Source organism: Pituophis catenifer, unplaced genomic scaffold (assembly GCF_029215685.1).
Source record: "Pituophis catenifer annectens isolate HBS135680 unplaced genomic scaffold, rPitCat1.0.hap2 SCAF_2, whole genome shotgun sequence".
Classification (NCBI taxonomy): Eukaryota; Metazoa; Chordata; class Lepidosauria; order Squamata; family Colubridae; genus Pituophis; species Pituophis catenifer.
The window spans coordinates 62,284,020-62,304,234 of NW_027256882.1; the positions used below are offsets into that span (position 1 = coordinate 62,284,020).

Below are 20,215 nucleotides of genomic sequence, written 5' to 3' on the forward strand. Positions count from 1 at the left end.
AGAAAGAATCAACTCAGATCAGGCCTACAAAGGATATTGGTACACAGATAGCCTGGACACTGTAGTAATAGGGGTTTCCTCCCATTATGATTGGTATTTAGCAAAGAAACAGCAATCATATATTTGGTGCTCTCTGAGCTTATTTGGTTCAACCATGAGCAACAAATGTTCTCCTTTATCGGAATCGTATCATTGCTGTTTGTTGTTTAATCTAACCTGTGACGCAATCAAGGCAGGATTTGGGACAGATGTCCAGGTCACACTCACAGAGGGAGGTGCAATCATGGCAAATATGTGACTTGATGTTGAAATAACAAAAGTAAATCATATTACCATCTTTAGAAAAAGAAAACTAGGATCCCACAAAACCAGAGTTTAAAATGTATCAAGCTGCTCCACTGACCCTAATATGGTTTAATTTTTCCTCCTTCTAATAATAGCTGCTACATTATTATTATTATTATTATTATTATTATTATTATTATTATTATTATTATTATTATTAGCTTCTTTTTTAAAGTGAGATGTGAAGCAATATCATTCAATCCAATGTATGTTGACTCAGTTCCACGAAATTTGATGGGACTTTCTCATTCCCGATCAGGCTTTTATTATGCAATTACCATGACCCATTCAGAGAAATCTACAGGACGGGGAAGCGAGTGAGGACAACATCCTTCTACTTCTAATCTTCTTACTTCTTCCCCATTATTTCTTCTGCTTTTTTTTTTCTTAGCAGAAAAACATCCACTAAGAGTGTCATGTCAGAAGTTGTCAGACAGTGACCAAAGTATACTTAGCATCATACTTATTAAATAGTCTGAACCCAGACTTCTTAGATTTCTCAGATATGGTGCTGTTTTAGAATATTATAATTGCTTTTCTTGATAGAAAAGAGCATGCTAGTGCATCCCTCTGTCTCTCTGTTTCTCTCTCATATCAGGCTAAAGGTGGAATAGATAGATAAGATAGATAGATTCCACCTTTATTTCTATATATAAATAACTGAAGGCAGCAAACATATTTAATACTCCTTCCTTCTCCTATTTTTTCCAAAACAACCCTGTGAGGTGAGTTGACTGAGAGAAAGCGACTGGCCCAATGTCCCCCCAACCTACTTTCATGCCTAAAGAGGTACCAGAACTCGAGTCTCCTTGTTTATAGCCTGGTACCTTTAACCACTACATCAAATATAGCTTAATAAGTTTTTGAAAGTGAATGCTAGGGCTGTGCATATAACATTTCTGTACTTTGATGCAAATCTTTTTGGAATAATTTTCACTTGAAATAAATAATGACCCTGTAGGGTTGATCAACTTTTTATCTGTTGACAGAAAATGTGCACATAACATTTTGATGCTTCACTCAGGCTAATTTTGAGAGTGACCTCAACTATCATGTCCCACTCGAATGTCAAACTATCTTGCAGCGGTCTCTGACTCGGAATGATTATTTAATTTTGAACAGATTTAACTACAAATTGTTCTTATAATCATTGTTAAGAACACTATAAGATTATTGAGTCCAAATGAGCCCCTCTCCCTGGTCATTTAGCGCCAAATAAGATCTTTCATCAGTTAGCTCATCTTCCTATTTCTGTGGAAAAGACTTCCTCATTCAACTGCAAATATGCTGCTGGGAATGCCTGATTCAACCAGGGCTTCCCTGAAACTGCCTTCCGGAGCTTGGAAACCCAGAATTCCCAGATGACAAGGCTAAAGGCCACAGAGGCTGGAACCGGGAGCTGCATTCTCAGACAGACAGAGACATCGGGTGAGGCTTTTAGCTCTTCCCTTCTTGTAATTTTCCTGCTAGAAACAAGCGAGGAAACACTTATCCACACTTGCCCCTTGAGTTCCTGCAAGTCCCATTTGTCACAATAAAGAAGGGAGTACTTTGGGATCTGACTCACAGCACAACCCGGCCGGGGAAGATATTTGCACTGCCCGCTGGGCTATAGGATACCTGGCGCCTCCGGAGCCAGATAAGCAGGCCTCGCCCTACTCTTCACCCCTAAGAGAGCTTTGTGGCACAGCAAATCAGCCTGCCGTCCTTTCCTATCAAACCAGCGGTCCTGCAGACTTTCGTTGCACGGATACCGCGTGTGCCCTTTCTATACAAAACGTGCAGCTGCCAGACAAGGGGCGGGGGAAGCACGTCCACCTCCGCCCCCCCCCCTTGATGTACCTGAAAAAGTGCCCGTGTCTCCCAGGAAAAAGGGCTGGGCTGCTTCCCCCCCTCTTCTTCCCCGGGGGGTGGGTGGGGAAGGCAGGCCTTCTTCATTTACCGGGCCGGGGGGGGGGGCGGTATTCATTATGGCAGTGGAGACACCTCGGCCCAAGAAGCAGCACATCCAACCTGCTTCTGCGCCACAGCACGCGGACGCCCGTGCTGAAGTTAAAGGCTCGCGGGGCCGAGGACAATCGTCGTCGTCATCGCCGCGGGCAGATTTGTGCCCCAGAGGGAAACCCACGCGGCGGCTCCCTCCCTTCCCTTTTTGCCTGCTGCCTCCGGACCACGCACATTGCACAGACGGCGACCCGGGTGGCGGGCGTGGAGGGGGGGGGAGAGAGCGAGAGAGGGAACGGGGGATCGCCCCATCACGTTTCGACAGCAGCAGCAGCCGCCCCCCCCCCCCACCTTCCGCCTGCTTGTGTGGCCAGGAGCGGAGAGGCTGGAGCGTTGGCCAACACGTGAGGCTCATGTGATGAGGCGGGGAGGGAGGGAAGGGAGAGGCGAGGCTCGTCCCTCCCTCCGGTAGCAGCCAGACGTGCCTGGAGTCACAGGGTAAAGCGCGTCGGTCGCCTCCGCCCCCTCGCTCACATTTAACCCAGCCTTGCAGCCTTCCAATTACTCCTCTCAAGCTCGCCGGCGCAAGGGCGTCCCTTTCCCAGCCCGACACTCCAGGTAGCCGGGAGGACATGAGCAGCCGCCGACGTCGCCAACACCGCTAACTTGACTTCTCTCAGGCTCTCAGCTTTCGGCATTCCCTGTTCGCTGCTCCCGTGCGGCGGCTTCCTTTGAGGCGAACCCGGGTCTTTTCATTGGCTTCGCCTTGAGTGGGAAAAAGGCTGTTCCGGCCGGCCAGGTGCCAAAGCGAGCTTTCGGAGAAGCCGAAACCCCAATGGAAAGGATCCCCAGCGCTCAGCCTCCTCCCGCTTGTCTAGGCAAACTGGCTGCCCTCGAAGGCGGCGACATGTCCGGGTAAGAAGCGCGCGCCGAAGGGCTTGACCGGCTTTGCTTTCCACGGGAAAAAAAATCACCCGGTTCGGCTGCCCGGCGTTTGGCCCCGGAGACCTTCCTCGGGAGGACCACGACGCCTGCGCTAGCCGTCTTGGGGGTGTGGGGGGAAGAGGGGGAAGTTCGCCTTCTTACCGGCGAGTTAAAATATTGTTTTTAATTTAAAAAAACAAACAAACATATATTTTCTTCTTGTTGTCATCAACAGGTTGGACTTCGCTCACATGTATCAAGTTTACAAGCCCAGAAGAGGCTTAAAAAGAGGGGACGACAGTAAGGTAAATACAAATTGCATGTTTGGCTTCAGTTTCTTCCCAGCTGGGGTGAATGAGAGTTGCCCCCCTTTTTTAGTGCAGAACTGGGGTTCTACTTTTAAAAGAGATTGTAGGTTTAAAAGAAAACCCCTCGCTTGTGGAGGAGAATGCATAAATTTGGGGGGGGGGGTTTTACAGGATTAGAGGTGGTTAGAGGATAAAATTATTGTAGTAGCCTCATACTGTGAAAATCTATTTGGTTACAAGGGTTGCCCAAAAGTAGTTCCCTGGTAAATTCTCTCCCAGAAAAGTATCTTGGTTCAGGAGATTTCCCTGTTTGCAAAGAAAATGTTTCTATCCTCTTCCATTCAATTTCAGTTTTTTTTATCTAAACCAGTCCAGCTGTGAGTGATGTTGTTTTCCCCCCTTTCCTCGTTTTCCTTTCAGGAGACTTACAAGTTGCCTCACAGGCTGATTGAGAAGAAAAGGCGTGATAGGATTAATGAATGCATTGCCCAGCTGAAAGATCTTTTACCAGAACATCTCAAACTTACAGTAAGTAAAAAGCTGGCCACTGTCCAGACTTGTCTTCCTTTTCAGAGAGGTTAGGTTGAATGGATTTTTGTATGGATAAAAGCGCCATCTAGAGGATTCCTTGGTCACCTCAGATGAAAGTGAAAAGGGCTGCGTCTGGGTAGCATTGCAGTTTTGTCCCTCTTATGAGTGATTGGTCTTGTAATTCTGAAGAACTTGCATGTGAGGTTGAGAGTATACAATACCTTAAATCTGACAGGAGACCACAATTTATTTTGGAATGATTGGGTAGCTTTAATTGCACCTTTTTCCCCCTATATCGTTGCTTCAAATTCCATGTTCTAATTTATCACAAACAAACGAACCTCCAGAACTTTCAAACTTAAGTTTCCTGTTAGATATCTGTGATAAGATAGGACTGCAATTAATGCGTGCACACTTAAAAAATAAGGAAAATGTTACTTCAGTTTCCATTTGAAAAATGAATCGTGATTTGGGCTTTGTATTTTGGAATTGTTTAAAAAAAAACACTTTCCCTTTAGTTATGTAAAAATATTATTTTATTTCTTCCAGGTTTTTTTTAAAACCTGAAATAGTTATATAAACATCACTGTATTTATTCGTGGGGTAGATTTAAGTAGCTTTAAATCAGAATAAAAGTGGATTTCATTGGGAACATTATGCTGTGTTTAAGTCAGTCCCTGCCCATTTCCTCCCATACTTTACCAGGACATATTGCTCCCGCATTCTGTTTCCTTCAGCTAACCAACTCACTCCTTTCCTGTTTCCAGACTTTAGGACACTTAGAAAAAGCAGTTGTTCTTGAACTTACCTTGAAGCATGTCAAAGCATTAACCGGTCTTATTGAACAACAGCAACAGCAGATCATAGCCCTCCAAAAAGGTTTACATGCTGGTGAGTGCTTGTCTTTAACACCTTTCCTAGAGTCATAGATGCCTTTCACATCAGAATTCTCTATTTAAAAAATAGTGCTTCTAATCATGGTACAGACTTCTCGTGGTAAAGGATCTCTAATTTATCCTTGCCTCATTTTTTTTTAAAGAAAGAAAAATGAAACTTGGCAGCCTTCGCCCTTTCATTTTGAACTTGCGTTCTTTTCATTCAGGGTGAAGTCTTTATTTTAGTTCTGAACACTTTTTAAAAAAAAGATTGGGCTACTGAGCCATGTATCATCTGTAGATCAAAAGGACTTCTATTATATTCCAGCAGCCTAGAAATCTGGATTAGTTATTGCAGTTCTAAATTGTCAAGAAGTTCCTCTCTTGTTTCTTTAAGTCTGCTTCTTCAAGCTATATTCTGTTATCCTTTAAGGCAGTCCTCCGAATGTATTGGGTGGTAGTTCCCAGAATTTTATGTATATTGGAAGTTGCAGTCCAAATTAATTGAGAGAACATCAAGTTGAGTACAGTTGCTTTCAAGTTTAAATTATTTTATATTTTGACCCAATATTTTCTTCTATAACTGAAGGAGCCCTTTGCTTGGATACTACTATCAGTAGCATAAAGATACTGTCCACATTAGCAGTGATAATCCTCATGTGAGATGTTCTAGATGTAACAACAAGGTAGACAGTAGGAATTGTGGAAAGGGGGATATTCTGAAGAATTGACTTCCTGGGCCAAGAGATCCCTACTGTCGCTCACATTTAGGACTGCTTACTGCATGGATGAGTAGCAATATGTGGATAGCCCTTTCTTATGGTATTGTGAATGAGCTCCAGGAATATGGAGGAAAGGCCGTATGAAGGGGCGGATCCATCTAGTGAAATAATCTAAACATTTAAACATTAAGCAAAATGTGCAATTACACAGGGTTAATGTAAAAGCTCTTTTGCATGTAGTTAAGTTGATTTGTGCGTGCTCTCATTGAAGCCTGTAATACTCTGATGTTTCGGTTTCCCATTCACTAAAAAGATCTAACAAGATAGTATCCTATCTTCTTTTTTCATACCACTTTATTTTCATCCTATTCTCATCTGTTAACTGGAGACTTACCCTGATAAAGAACCAATTTCATTCAGCTGCTTCTCCCCTACTCCCCTGGATTTTAACATTCCATTGAAGTGATTATTTTTTCATTAAGTACAATAAAATGTCAATTTCACTCTTAGACACTCAGATAAATTAACCCATTATAGCTAAGTTTCTTTCTGAAGCAGTTCCCATTTGCATACTTAACCTGGAAGGAAGCTGGGGTGACTAAATGGCTTTTCAGTAAAGATACTTTCTTAGGGATGCATGACATTCACATGTTCACTAAACCTTTTTGGTGTATCAGATTAATTTTTGACTGATGTTTTTTCAGATGAGTTGCCACCACGGAGTCTTGAATCTAGCCAAGAGATATTTCGCTCTGGGTTCCAGATGTGTGCCAAAGAAGTGTTACAATACCTGGCCAAGCACGAAAATGCCAAGGATCTGAAATCATCTCAGTTCATGACCCACCTACACAGAATGGCAGAAGCTCTGCAGAGTGGAATCAGCCGAAAGTCTGGAGACGCCACCCCAAAGCTTACAGATCTGAAGGATAAATCTCCATGTCTGACCAAAGCTGCTGAGGCACATGGGAAAAACTGTGTGCCTGTGATTCAGAGGACTTTTGCCCACTCCAGCGGAGAGCAGAGTGGCAGCGACACAGACACAGACAGTGGATATGGGGGCGAGCTAGAAAAAAGTGACTCTAAATCTGATCCACAGTATTTTAAAAAGGACACGGAGCTGAAGTACACTGCCCAAGAAAGAGTCACTTCTATTAAACAAGAAAACGAGGATCCACCAGCAAAACGGACCAGGATGGACATGTCAGAGGACGAAGACCATTTTAGTAGTAATGTGCTTGGCTCTTCCTCCAACAGCTTCTTAGGTCCTCATCCCCACCAACCTCCCCTCTGTTTGCCTTTTTATGTTTTCCCTCCCTCAGCGACAGCCTATCTGCCCATGTTGGAGAAGTGTTGGTATCCGGCCTCTGTGCCTATTTTGTATCCAAGCCTCCCAACATCCACTGCAGCACTTTCAGGGTTAATGAACCCAGAGAAAATGTCCTCTCCTTTGCTATTGCCTCACCGACTCCCTTCGCCTATACCATCCCATTCCCCCATGGACTCTACAGCTCTTCTTCAAGCTTTGAAGCAGATGTCTCCTTTGGATCTGGAAACCAAAGACTAAACAAGGAGAGCCTCTCTTGTTCCATTTGGTTGAGTTTTGAAATTATTTTGGATTTCTCCCCCCATTCTAAACAAGTGTGTGTGGGGGGCTACGTGCCCAAGTCCTAGAAAAGATTTCAAAGATGCATCCCAGTTAGTGAAAAAGAGGAGAGGTGTGTGTTTTACTGCTAAATTAAAATAATGTTTGGATATGCTTTTACCTTTCAGCTATCTGAAAAACCTTAAATCAGCTAGGATTATACTTTGAAGCTGTGAAAGAAAACAAAAAGATTAAACAGATTTAAAGAGCGTGCAGAAAGAAAAATCTGGTGTGTCTGATGAGGACTTTTCAGGTAATGATCTCGAGAAGCAAAAATTCAGAATTGGATACAATGGCTTCAGTAGCCTTCTGGCACCACCAATATCTGAGATCTTAACATCCAGATAAATAACATTTTTATAGCATTGCTATGAATCCTTACAGTAACAGTCATTGGCTGGTAAAGCATAATAAGTAATTCAGGGAGATTTTGAATCTAGTTTCTTGCCTATTTCAGCTCAACAAAATCTCCTCCCTCTGCCCCAAATACTGTCTGGAAGTTTTGTTTAGTTTGAGCTGCTAGATAGGTACTACTCTGAGGAGGCCATTTTGAAAAAAACAAACCATATACTTTTCCTTATTGCAGACATAGTTTCTCCTAATTTCTGGACAAAAGCCTCTGGGATATTCACTAGGAAAGGACATTGGCTACCATAATAATTAGTTACTGGTCCACTTCTGACCAACATAAAGTGTCATCAGGTTGCTGCTTTGATATGGGAATGGCTGTTACTCTGGATCCAAGTCTGTTGTGAAGTATTAGTAGAATCCTATTGTCTGCTTGGTTCTCAGTTTTTCCCCAAGTGTTGTACTACCTGAAAATAATCAAATATATTTTCTATTTTAAAGTGGTTTCATATCTGTAGTTGAACATATATAGCTTCATTCTTCCGAATGCTAATATAAACTGGTATCTTAATCAACACCATAAAACACATTATAATTTGACACAACAGAGGCCTTACTTGGAATATTTTGAGATAACTGGTAGTAGCCCTTAACATGACCATATTATGCAAATCCAGAGCCATTTCAAACATATCCTTTCAGCATCTTCTTCCTAGACCTGCAGGGATCTGAGTGTAGCATTTTATATTCGAACCAGAGACAGTTTTCTTGGTTATAGCAAAAACTGGAGAAGTGGGAGCTGATGAGAGAGAGAGTGTGTGTGTGTATGTGTGTGCATCATATTTCCCTACCCACACTCATCCATTCAGGCAGTACAAAAATTCTCTTAACAAAGCTAAAGTTTCTAGTTAGGGCAGAAAAGTATAAGTTCCCTCTGCATAAATTGAGCGAAACATTTTTGATAAGACAATTTCCTGCCAAGGTTGGTTATTGAAATAGGATTTGAGATTGTAAGAAGCAGATGCGCAACAATCTCTTGGTAAGGAGGAAGCCACCTCTTCCTTACATGGTTAAAAAAAGAGTGTGGTATGATTTTAGGATAAAGATCAGATGTGATATTCTGGGGCTTCATTTTGCAGTCTAAGAACCACAGCCACTCCCAGGGATGAATTGCGGGTCGTGGATTGTGGTCTTTGCCTCCTGCTTGTCATCTTGGTTACTGGAGCATGACAGTGCGAGGGAGATGCCTGCCATTTTCCTGGAAGATGGACAGCAGAGCAACCCGGCACAATAGAAAAATTGCCAACCTATAAATTGACCCTAGATGAAACACATCCTGCAGGAAAAAAGAATCCATCATGATTCTGAATATTAAAAGTTTTGAAAGATCAGGTGAAATGGCGGTATTAGTAATTTGTTTTGAGAAAGGCCGTACTGTCCTTTGATTTTCACTTATATTGCACCAACTGCTAGAATGCACTATGCTCAATTACAGGTTGTGTTTGACCATTTATATTTTATTGTTGGTTTGAAAAAAAAACCCACAGTTTTTGTACACAGTTGTTGCCTTTCTTTGCAAAAAAAATCTATTATAAATGTGTACATATGCATATTCTATGTTTCAGAAGTCTATTATTTGTAAAACTACTTGAGTTCAAAGAAAGTGGGAAATATGAATGTATTCCTGTTTTTTCTTTTCTTTTTAAGGAGGGGAATGTCTTGTTCTTCCTCTCGGGAGAAATAGAGTGTTTATATTTTTGGAACCTTCTTGAAGGTGGTAGAGTGTAAATATTTTTATCAGAGTAAAAGTTAAGTAGTTGTTTAAAAAAATACTTAATAAAATTATTTTCCTGTGGAACTTGAGTTCTTGTTCCTCTTTGTGTCTGAAGAACCTGTTGATAGTAAGGCGGAAGTGTCTAAGGTGGATGTACTTGTATAGAAATAGAAAAACAATCTAATTTGAGTTTAGGTACACTTAACTGGACTTTACTGGAACAAGAGGCCAGCTAAGGTGATAAGATGGGCATTGGTATTCCCATACCATCAAAGGACTACATGTCAGCTTCCCATGTGGCTCACTTGCACTACTGTAAGAATGTAATCACGTGCCTCCCTGCTCCCTTTTTTTAATGAAAGACACAGGGTTACAGTGACCTCATGTTCTATGCATTGTTTTGTTTCTATTTCATGTAATAACCAATGTTCTTGGGCCAATTACAAAGCTATGTAAAACGGGAAAAGGAACTTTTTAAAAAAAGATTAACAAGTAATAGAAACTACAAGTACTATTGTTTTACGTTTTGTTTTTGTTTTATTAGATTTATATACCGCCCTACTCCCGAAGGACTCAGGGTGGTGAACAGGCACAAAATAAAATACAGAGATACAAAAGTTAAAAACATAATTAAAACCAGATTAAATAATTTAGCCCGAAACAATTAAAAATCCCAATAATTTAAAACAGATTAAAATTTCGATTTAAAAGAATTTTAAAACGGGGGAGAAAATTAGGCCAGGCTGGCTTGCTGGAATAGGAGAGTCTTAAGAGCACGGCGGAAAGTGCGCAGATCCGGGATCCTCAGTATCTCTGGGGGGAGCTCATTCCAGATAGTGGGTGCCCCCACAGAGAAGGCCCTCCCCCTGGGGGCCGCCAGTTGACATTGTTTAGCTGACGGCACCCAGAGGAGCCCCTCTCTATGAGAGCGTACCGGCCGGTGGGAGGCTGCTTGTAGTAGGCGGTCCTGTAAATAACCAGGTCCTAAGCCATGGAGCGCTCTAAAGGTGGTGACCAAAACCTTGAAGTGCACCCGGAAGACCACCGGGAGCCAGTGCAGCTCGTGCAGGAGAGGTGTCACACGGGAGCGCCATGTTGCTCCCATAACCACCCGCGCGGCCGCACTCTGTGCCAGTTGGAGCTTCCGGATGCTCCTCAAGGAGACCCCCATGTAGAGAGCGTTGCAGTAGTCCAGGCGGGAAGTGATGAGGGCATGAGTGACTGTGTGTAGGGAGTCCTGATCCAGAAAGGGATGCAACTGGCGAATCAGGCGAACCTGATGAAAAATCCTCCCGGTCACGGCCGTCAAGTGCTCTTCTAAAGACAGCCGTGAATCCAGGAGGACACCCAAGTTGTGATCCCTCTCCGTGGGGGCCAGTGATTTGCCCCCAATAGTCAGCGATGGCATCAACTGACTATATTGGGACGTCGGAAACCACAGCCACTCGGTCTTGGATGGGTTGAGCCTGAGCCTGTTCCTCCCCATCCAGATCCGCATGGCCTCCAGACACCACTTCAAGGGCATCGTTGGGGTGGTCCGGGTTGGAGATGTACAGCTGGGTGTCATCAGCGTACTGATGGTACTTCACACCGAAACCATGAATGATCTCGCCCAGCGGCTTTACATAAATGTTGAACAAAAGGGGCGAGAGGACCGACCCTTGTGGCATCCCACATATGAGGGGCCTCGGGGTCGACCTCTGCCCCCCTGCCAACACAGACTGCAACCCTGCAACTGACTATCCCAGCATAATGAGACATTATTTTAGATGTCTCCAAGATTTGCCTGGAAGAAGAAGGTGATTTTAGGATGATGTCAATGGGTTAATATGGCCACCTGGCCATGTCTCGTTGAGGTAATTCCATAAGCTGGGGCCCTCGGGGACCTCACCCTTGTTACCACATATCTAACTTTAGTTGTCAAAAGATCCCAAAGGATAACCTTCAAGGATGAATGAAATATTTGACCAGCTACATATCAGACACATTATCATCCTCTCCCTTTAAAAATCGAAAAAACAAGAAATACTCTAAACGGAGCTCCAAACTTAAGTCTGATAAAAACACAAATGGCATAAGAAATAACTCATGAGCTTTTGGCACCTGAAAGACAGATTGAGCATTTGCTTGGGTTACTTTTTTCACTATTATATTTCTACATAAATTGTAATTATTTTTGAATTTCATGTATATCCATAAATGTTACCTACCTCTTGACTATCTTTTCTGCATTGCTACTTTTTTTTTTTGGTGAAAAACAAGTGGTCGTCCTGTTTTTGCCATCACTGTCCCTTCAGAATGAATGTATGTGGCCCTGGAACTGCCCTGCATATCATTGTTGCCTTAAAGGCATGTCCTTGCCTCTAAATGTGAAGGAAAGGCAAAGGTGTTTCAGAAGGAACAAAAGGCAGAGCCCATCCCCCTTGGTGCCAAATAGTGGCGCCACTGAACTATAGCAGGACAAGCTACTGCTTGCAGAGCAATCATATCAGCAGATCTTCCTAGCTTACCTCAATGGCAAGCCAATTTTTCCATTGGCTCACCTCTAAATACTTCACCATTCACTCAAATCACATTCAGAACTGAAATCCTTACATGGTAACTCCAAACACTTTGTCTATGGAGATTTTCAGTCATCCAGGTCATGGTTGTCCCAAAAGTGCTTTTTTTCAGGAGGCAACTGGATTTTCTGGTTTTTCTTTGAAGACATTTCGCTTCTCATTCAAGAAGCTTCTTCAGCTCTGACTGCATTCTGCATTCCCCACCATCCAGTCAAAGCTGAAGAAGCTTCTTGGATGAGAAGCTAAACGTCTTCAAAGAAAAATCAGAAAGTTCAGTTGCCTCTTGAAAAAAAGCACCTTTGATCCAAACACTTTGATTTTCTTATATTTTTTTTTCTCTCTCTGTCTCTTTCTCTCTCTCTCTTTTTTTTTGTATTCTATCAATAGAGAATTTGCTGTAGTGGTTCAGGTGCCAGATTAGAGATGTAATTCCACCTTAGACACAAAGCTAGCTGGGTGATCTTGGACCAGTCACACTCCCTCAGTCCTAAGAAGGAGTACCACTTCTGACATCATGCCAAGAAAACTAAAAGCACGAATACAGGCAGTTACAATAGCAGGAGTCAATACTGATTTGAAGCCACCAAAAAATAGAATAAAAATCTTGATATGACAAGATTTGGCCTATGGGCTCATATGAGTAAGTGTAACCTAAACCAACTCACTTTTTGAGACTTGGGCCCCTGGAATTCAGAAGCAAAAAGTCATCAGTGATCCAAAAGCAAAAAGATTCTGATGAAATTGAAGGACCTGCCCGTCCATTGCTGTTACAAGGTATGCATCTGCTTTCTATGTAGTTGATGGTTTCAAATCACACCTGTCACATTAAAAGGAATCAAAGTTGGAAGTTACCAGGCACACAGCTCAATGTGGCAAGTTCCAACCTATCTAAAATAAATTTATAAAATAAATATACTTCATAGCAAGCAATGCATGATTAAAAAGACGTATCTCTAAATACCAATCCAGCATGCTTTCTCGATTCATCAGGCTGAGCTAAGTAGGAAAGAGTTTAATCCATAATTTCATTCCAGTCCAAAAGCAGATAAAAAACAATTCCAAATAAAAGGTGATATTTTCAAAGAGGCTGCCACAGTTTGAACTACGATAACAAAGCAGACAAAGTTGAGTTATAGACTCAGCTAGCCCTTGAAATCCACAAAACTTTCAGCCTCCATCTGAGTACATCTAGAACTGGTCAGCTCTGAAGATCAGCAAGACTCCTAGAAGACCACTAAATGTCTATGGAGAATCTCAGTCATCCAGGTCATGGTTGTCCCAAAGGAGCTTTTTTCAAGAGGCAACCTTAAAGCAAAACTGAGTGCTTATTTCAAAATCCACCTCTGGCACTTGCTCAGGGGTGAAATTTACTTACCTTCCCTACCGGTTCGGAAGTGCACGTGCCATGCATCGCATGTGCGTGTGGACCCTCTGCGCATGCACAAACCCTTCTGTGCATGCACAGAAGGTAAAAAACAGGTTACTTCCTAGTTAAAACTAGGAAGTAACGACAACTGGGCAGGTGGGCAGAGCCTCATGCTGCCATTGCTAACTCTGTTCTCTGAACCACCCGCCACCATCACTACTGGTTCGACCAAACCGGTCTGAACCGGTAGCATTTCACCCCTGCACTTGCTCCTCTTTTGTTATTTAAACCTCTAAGCTTCTGAAATCAAGGAGAGAGAGATCACACTTAATTTAAATCAGTGTTTTTTTTTAACTTGGCAATTTTAAGATGTATAGAGTTCCCCAGCCAAGTTTAAAACATATTCAAAAATTGCCAACTTTGAAAAATACATTTTTTAAAAAAAAAAAGTTGTTGTGTTTACCATAATATAGGTGGGAGGCATGTGCTGCCTCAGAAATAGCCATGCTGGTTTCAGAGATCATCGCCAGAGGTGGTATTCAGCAGGTTCTGACCAGTTCTGGAGAACCGGTAATGGAAATTTTGAGTAGTTCGGAGAACCAATAAATACCACCTCTGACTGGCCCCGCCCCCATCTATTCTCTGCCTCCTGAGTCCTAGCTGATCAGGAGGAAATGGGGATTTTGGATGTATCCTTCCCCTGGAGTGGGGACGGAATGGAGATTTTACAGTATCCTTCTCCTGCCATGCCCACCAAGCCATGCCACGCCTACCAAGCCACGGCCACAGAACCGGTAGTAAAAATTCTGACTGGCCCCGCCCCAATCTATTCTCTGCCTCCTGAGTCCCAGCTGATCAGGAGGAAATGGGGATTTTGCAGTAACCTTCCCCTGGAGTGGGGTGGGAATGGAGATTTTACAGTATCCTTCCCCTGCCACGCCCACCAAGCCACGTCCACAGAACCGATAGTAAAAGTTTTTGAATCCCACCACTGATCATCGCTATAAATTTTACAACACACTTCCATTATTTGTCTGGACAGTAATGAATGTATTGCTTTCTCTCTAAAAGGAAATGGTTCTAGGCAGCTGCACTAAGTTCAATTTGATATGAGGTTCCTGTATTACTTTGTTCACCCTAGATAACTCTGAATCGATTTTATAACTTTAGTTTCAAATCCTAGTCTCTCTCACAGAAGATGTTTATTTTTAAGTCCCCTGTTTTAAGTGCTCTGTTGGCATTGGTGTTTTTCTTTGCAGACATACAGTCACGCTGTTAATAACCATTTCTTTTGACTCAAAAGATTCCGAAATACAGTACCAGCATTTGATATTCTGGAGAGAGAGAGAAGTTCCCCTAGGATGGTCTCCAGCACGAGCCTGAAAGTTTGGAAAAATAAACCTTTGGCCCCGGTGAATAACTTAGATTGGATCCCACTAGCATTTCCATTGCTGATTCTAGCAAAATACCAGCCAGTATGGTGTAGCAATAAAACTGTTGGAATAAGTTTTATTCAGACGTAAGTTCCTACCAATACAGAACTCACTGGTTATCTCTGGGACAGCTGTTCTCCCTCAGCCCAAATTACTGAATCGTTGTGGTGGGTACAGAAATTAAGAGACAGCCTTGTGTCTGAGAAAATAGATGGGATATAATTGTAACAAATAATTCAGAAAACTGTAATGACATACCCAGTTCTAGTAATCCCTGTAACTTGTTACTGGAAGAGGAGTTTCTAATAACATACTTAGCTTCTTTTGAAATTTGAATGGGAAATAACTTGTAATTTACTACAGGTGATGCTGGGAGCACTGTGCATGTACAATTGCTTTTCTAGGAAGCAAAAGTCAAAGACAATGCTGATAATATATGCCATTGCATGTGTCTAATTAACTCTCAGAGATGTTGCCAGCATATTAACTCTTCCAATATTGAAAACAGCAAGCAATTCTTAGGACTCAACATAATGCAGTTCCATTTAATGTTATCTAGGAGTAAGCTTTCTTTAACAAAATATATCCTTGGGCTACTAATACAAGAGAATATTTGTAGCTCAGGGTTGAACTGAGGGGTCCTTGGTGCTTGGCTGTTTTCTTGCAGATTTTTCATTACCCAACTAGGTAATGCCATCAGTGCAGTCTGCAAGAAAACAACCAAAGACCCCACATATCATTGTACTTTACTTAGTTACCCTCTATATTAGTTGTTCTTAGTTGCGAAGTCGTGTCCAACCCATGGTGACCCCATGGACAACGTTCCTCCAGGCTTTCCTGTCCTCTACCATCCTCTGGAGTCCATTTAAGCTCACGCCTACTGCTTCAGTGACTCCATCCAGCCACCTCATTCTCTGTTGTCTCCTTCTTCTTTTGCCCTCAATCATTCCCAGCATTAGGCTCTTCTCTAGTGAGTTCTTCCTTCTCATTAGGTGGCCATTTGAGTTTCATCTTCAGGATCTGGCCTTCTAAAGAGCAGTCAGGGTTGATCGCCTTGCAGTCCAAGGGACTCGCAGGAGTCTTCTCCAGCACCATAGTTCAAAGGCCTCAATTCTTTGGCGCTCAGCCTTCCTTATAGTCCAACTTTCACAACCATACATTGCAACTGGGAAAACCATAGCCTTGACTATACGCACTTTTGTTGGCAGGGTGATGTCTCTGCTTTTTTAGTATGCTGACCCTCTAAATACATGGAGCAAAAACAGCATAGATAGTGTTGGCATTGCTATACTGAAATAGAAGCTTCTGTGTATGGACTTTTCTACAACAGTTAAGAGTTCCATGCAGGCATGGAGATGGTTATGTATGGTTTTTCAGTAAGCATTACAAACTGCCTTAGACACAACCATGATATATACAGAATTCCATAGTATTCAATTTCTGGGTTGTGGCACATTTTGACCAGTATGTTACAAAGCAACCAAAGCCCAGCTTTACTCCAACATGCTCATGCTGTTGTGGGTGAACTAGGATCCTAGACACTGCCTTGCAAGCCAACATACCATTGGTTGCATCTTATCAACAAGGAGTTATATCTAACACACCAGGTGCATTGAAAGAAATCTGAAAAGATCACACTAGTTGTGTTTCACACAGAAAGTAATGCATAAACAGAAAAGGTTAGACCAGTGGTTCCCAATGTGGGGCCCATGCCCACAGGGGGTCAATTTGATTTTTAGTGGGGGCAAGTTGAACCTTGTTTAAATGAAATTAATGGCCTTTTAGGCTTCCTGAGTAGAGTTCACTTTTTGAGTAAAGTAAGAATTATATGTCAATTATATTGTTTTGTTTAAAGAAGTAAAAATGGCTGTATATGAAAATGTATTTCTGATATATAAAAGTGGGAGACGAGTATTTCAGGAGAAATATAAAAGTAAGCTGAATACACTAGGAATGGGGTACTTAACTGTGTATGGTAAAACAAGAGGAGACAATGTGAGGGTGATCAATGAATGTGGACTGAATACAAAAGTAAGTGGCCTGCGTGAAATGTGCTGAGGTTGTCTGCTCATGTATAAAGAATAAATGATCAGTGAAACACCAAACCATTACATGAAGGAAGAATGATAGCGTTGAAAGGGAAGTTGAGAATAGTGGTTGGATGGAATTGAGAGTTCACCAAAAAAGAAGAGTGAGAAGTTTATACAGCTAAAGGCAATATTTGAAATGGTGGAAGCAAGGATGGTTTGCTGGGATAGAAAAGTTCACTGTCCATAATCAATGGAAGTCAACTGAAGTAAATTAGATTTAGCTGTGTTTCCTTTTCATTTTTTGCCTCATCTCTTTGGGTTACTATTTCTTATCCCTTTTCGGTACTTACCCTGAAAAAGAATACAGGTAGTCTTTGATTTACAACCACAAGTGAGACCAAAATTTGTGTTGCTAAGTGAGACAGTTGTTAAGTGAGTTTTGCCCCATTTTATGATCCTTCTTGCCACAGTTGTTAAGCGAATCACTGCAGTTGTTAAATTAGTAACATGGTTGTTAAATGAATCTGGCTTCCCCATTTACTTCGCTTGTCAGAAGTTTGCCAAAGGTGATCACATGATCCTGGGAAACTGCAACCATCATAAATAGGAGTCAGTTGTCAAGCATCTGAATTTTGATCACATGACCATGGGGATGCTACAATGGTCATAAGTGTAAAAAAACAGTCCTAAGTCACTATTTTCAGTACTGTTGTAACTTTGGTCACTAAACGAACTGTTGTAAGTCAAGGACTACTTGAAGTATGGTGGGTAGATAATACAGGAAGTGATTTCCAGATAATTCATCTTTAGAGACTTGGAAAGGAACAGAGAGGAGCAAAATGAAACCAAGCCAATACAGACTAACAGGCAAATAGTAAGGATCCCTTAAAATAATCCCTTATTATTATTTTTAAAGCCCTTTTGGCCAGGTATCCCATGAATAAAAGGAAGCTTATTTATATTAGAGAAACACACACAGTGAGTCTGGAGATCCCTGATAGGTAAACATGGGAAAGTTTTAATTCAGAATCCAATCCCCCCATGGTGTGTGTGTGTGTGTGTGTTTTAATTTGCCCCACGAATAAGGTCTTCTTTACTTATCCCCAGAAGGAAGTTGTGTTTAGGTACAAGGCTGTTTGCACGGTGCTCTGATTTCCTCCCTTGGAAAATCCTACAGAAGTGCCCTCTTGTTATATAACCAACTCGGCAGATACAAATGTCTATGCTAACGTGCCGTCCCGTTCCCATCTGTCCTCTTCCTTTTGCCATGAAGCAGTTTTCACCCAAAAAAAATCTCGGCATGCAAGTATACTCTGTCCTGGCTGAAAAACAAGGATCAGATTAGAGGGAGGGAGGGAGGGAGGGAGGAAGCATCAAAGCGCCTCTGTGCAGCTGGAGTTATCAGCTTGTGAGGGGGTTGCTTTGCACACCGCCTTCGCACTTGGACTGTTCAGACAGGGTGTGTTGAGTTCCCCTCTCCTGGCTTGTTTTCATGGTCTCACCCAGCTCTGACCTGCCTCAAATGTTGACACAATGTCACGTTTCCGACTCCAGTCTTTCATGTGCAGCCGGAGGCTAAATACGGCTGCTGGTTCCTGGAAACAGACGTGCCTGGCAGCCTGTCAGTAGAAACCCAATCTCTATGCGGGCTTGGCACAGCACGCTGAATAACAGGGCCATAGCTCTTTCAGCAGGCTTTCAGCCATAAATAGGGCTCCCCGAGCAAGCTTCTGGGAATGTAGCAACATGATGAATGCTTTCTTTCCACAGAACATGAGGCTGTACAGAAAGCAAACGTGGGAATGCACCAGAGATGACAGCAGGAAGGAGTATAATCTGTGGTGGGAATGTTTAATGCAGCTTTCCTGAACGTGGTGCCCTCCCTATAAGTAGAAATACTGGTCATGGTTGTCCTAACTGTTCCTACATACTAATGGTCAATTAGAGTCACTGGAAAGACATTCTATTCTCGACTGGGGAGAAATTATAATGCCTCTGTGAATCTGTTAGAACTGCGGGGGATCACGAAACAATGGAAACCTCCACCCAAGGACTCTGTGCCAGCTGAAGCTGGTTCCAGAATCTCTCACTCCCACAGCATCAGCAGTGGTCACGAGCTGAGCTAATTTATTTTCAGCCAGGCTGCAATGTGTTTGAAACTGCAATTAAAGGGACTTCCTTTTTGTTCCTGTAAAGCTTTCAGAGCTCCTGGGTCATCCCGCCTCCTGGGGTCAATCCAGACTCCCCCATTTCCCCACTGATGATCAGTTCCCCACTGATGATCACCACGTCCTGGAGAAAGGATCGGAGCAATGTACACTTTATGAAATAAAGCTTGAAATGGGAGGGAGGGAGGGGCAAGGCACCGAGTGCATGAAGTTTGCACTCCCCGATGAATCATCTGGAAGAGCACTGAGCAGCTTGTGGTGTTTTCAGTGTTTTGAGGGGTGGCGGCAACAATGAAGATATCCGCAGGAGTGGAAGTGGTCGTGGTCAGAGACCGACCCAGTTGAACTTCCTGTGCTAAAATCTGCATATTGCAGTGTTTGGGCTGAGGATTAGATTACCCTGTTTTTTCCTTTGTAACTTTAAGACCTGTCTCAGCTGGCAAGAAAATAGGAATCCCAAGATGTCTTTCAGGAGATCAGAAATTTCCCTGGAGATTCTCCCACGTCCATTGTAGCATTTTTCTTTTCAGGGAGCAATATTGGTTGGGTCTCAGCTTTGAGGTTGCTTCTCCTTTTTTGCACACAACACAGAGAAACACAAACTCACACCTTTCCAGACCTTCAGTGATTTTTCTCTGCCTTTCTGGCTCGCGGTTTCAAATGAACCCCATCCTAATTGCTATCAGTGCCGCACCCTTCTTTCAGGCTTCTCCATTCCCAGCATGTGGGAAAGAGAAGGAAGCTGCAAGAAACATGCTCTCCTGCTGACACAAACTTGGGCTTCCCTATTTGCTTTTCTGAACAGCTCGGGAACTACAGTATATTGGAACGGGCACAGGTAGTTTCCATGCAAGCTCACAAAGTCAATGTTTGTCCAGAAAAATCAGAAAATACGTCCCTACGTCTGTAGGGTTCTTTTGCTGCCAGTGTAGGATTAAAGGCAGGCAGTGTGGAGGCTGGACATTTTGTGCTTACCCCTGTAACCTTAAGCATTTTCTCAGAAACGGGATGTATTTCTGTCCTGAAAAATTCAGCAGTAACTGAGAGGCTCTCATAATTTTAGCCTTTCATCATCTGCTTGGGAAGCTCCCATGGGCAGATGCTGTTTTCCTGGAGGAGAAATCTAGTCATGTGCTCCAGAAGCTTCTTATCTTAATCTCTGACCAAGGTCCTAAATTAATCCCCTGCAGGGGTAGACAATCTTTTGGTTAGCCAAGCACTGACTTGAAGAAGGAGCATGCTGG

The 20,215-nt window shown here is 42.7% G+C and overlaps 1 protein-coding gene across 1 annotated transcript; it reads left to right on the top strand.

The window, feature by feature from the left end:
- Positions 1 to 2,843: 2,843 nt before the first annotated feature.
- BHLHE40 (basic helix-loop-helix family member e40) lies at positions 2,844 to 9,497 on the top strand. The gene is made up of 5 exons (XM_070936866.1): positions 2,844 to 3,204; positions 3,449 to 3,518; positions 3,942 to 4,049; positions 4,820 to 4,943; positions 6,354 to 9,497. The coding sequence occupies exons 1-5, from the start codon at positions 3,125 to 3,127 to the stop codon at positions 7,211 to 7,213; spliced, it is 1,242 nt and encodes a 413-aa protein (XP_070792967.1). The 5' UTR covers positions 2,844 to 3,124; the 3' UTR covers positions 7,214 to 9,497.
- Positions 9,498 to 20,215: the final 10,718 nt, after the last annotated feature.

Coding starts and splice junctions, on each gene's coding strand:
- BHLHE40 (XM_070936866.1), top strand. CDS start 3,125: ATGGAAAGGATCCCCAGCGCTCAGCCTCCTCCCGCTTGTCTAGGCAAA. Junction 3,519..3,941: donor AAAGAGGGGACGACAGTAAG/GTAAATACAAAT, acceptor TTTTCCTTTCAG/GAGACTTACAAGTTGCCTCA. Junction 4,944..6,353: donor CCAAAAAGGTTTACATGCTG/GTGAGTGCTTGT, acceptor ATGTTTTTTCAG/ATGAGTTGCCACCACGGAGT.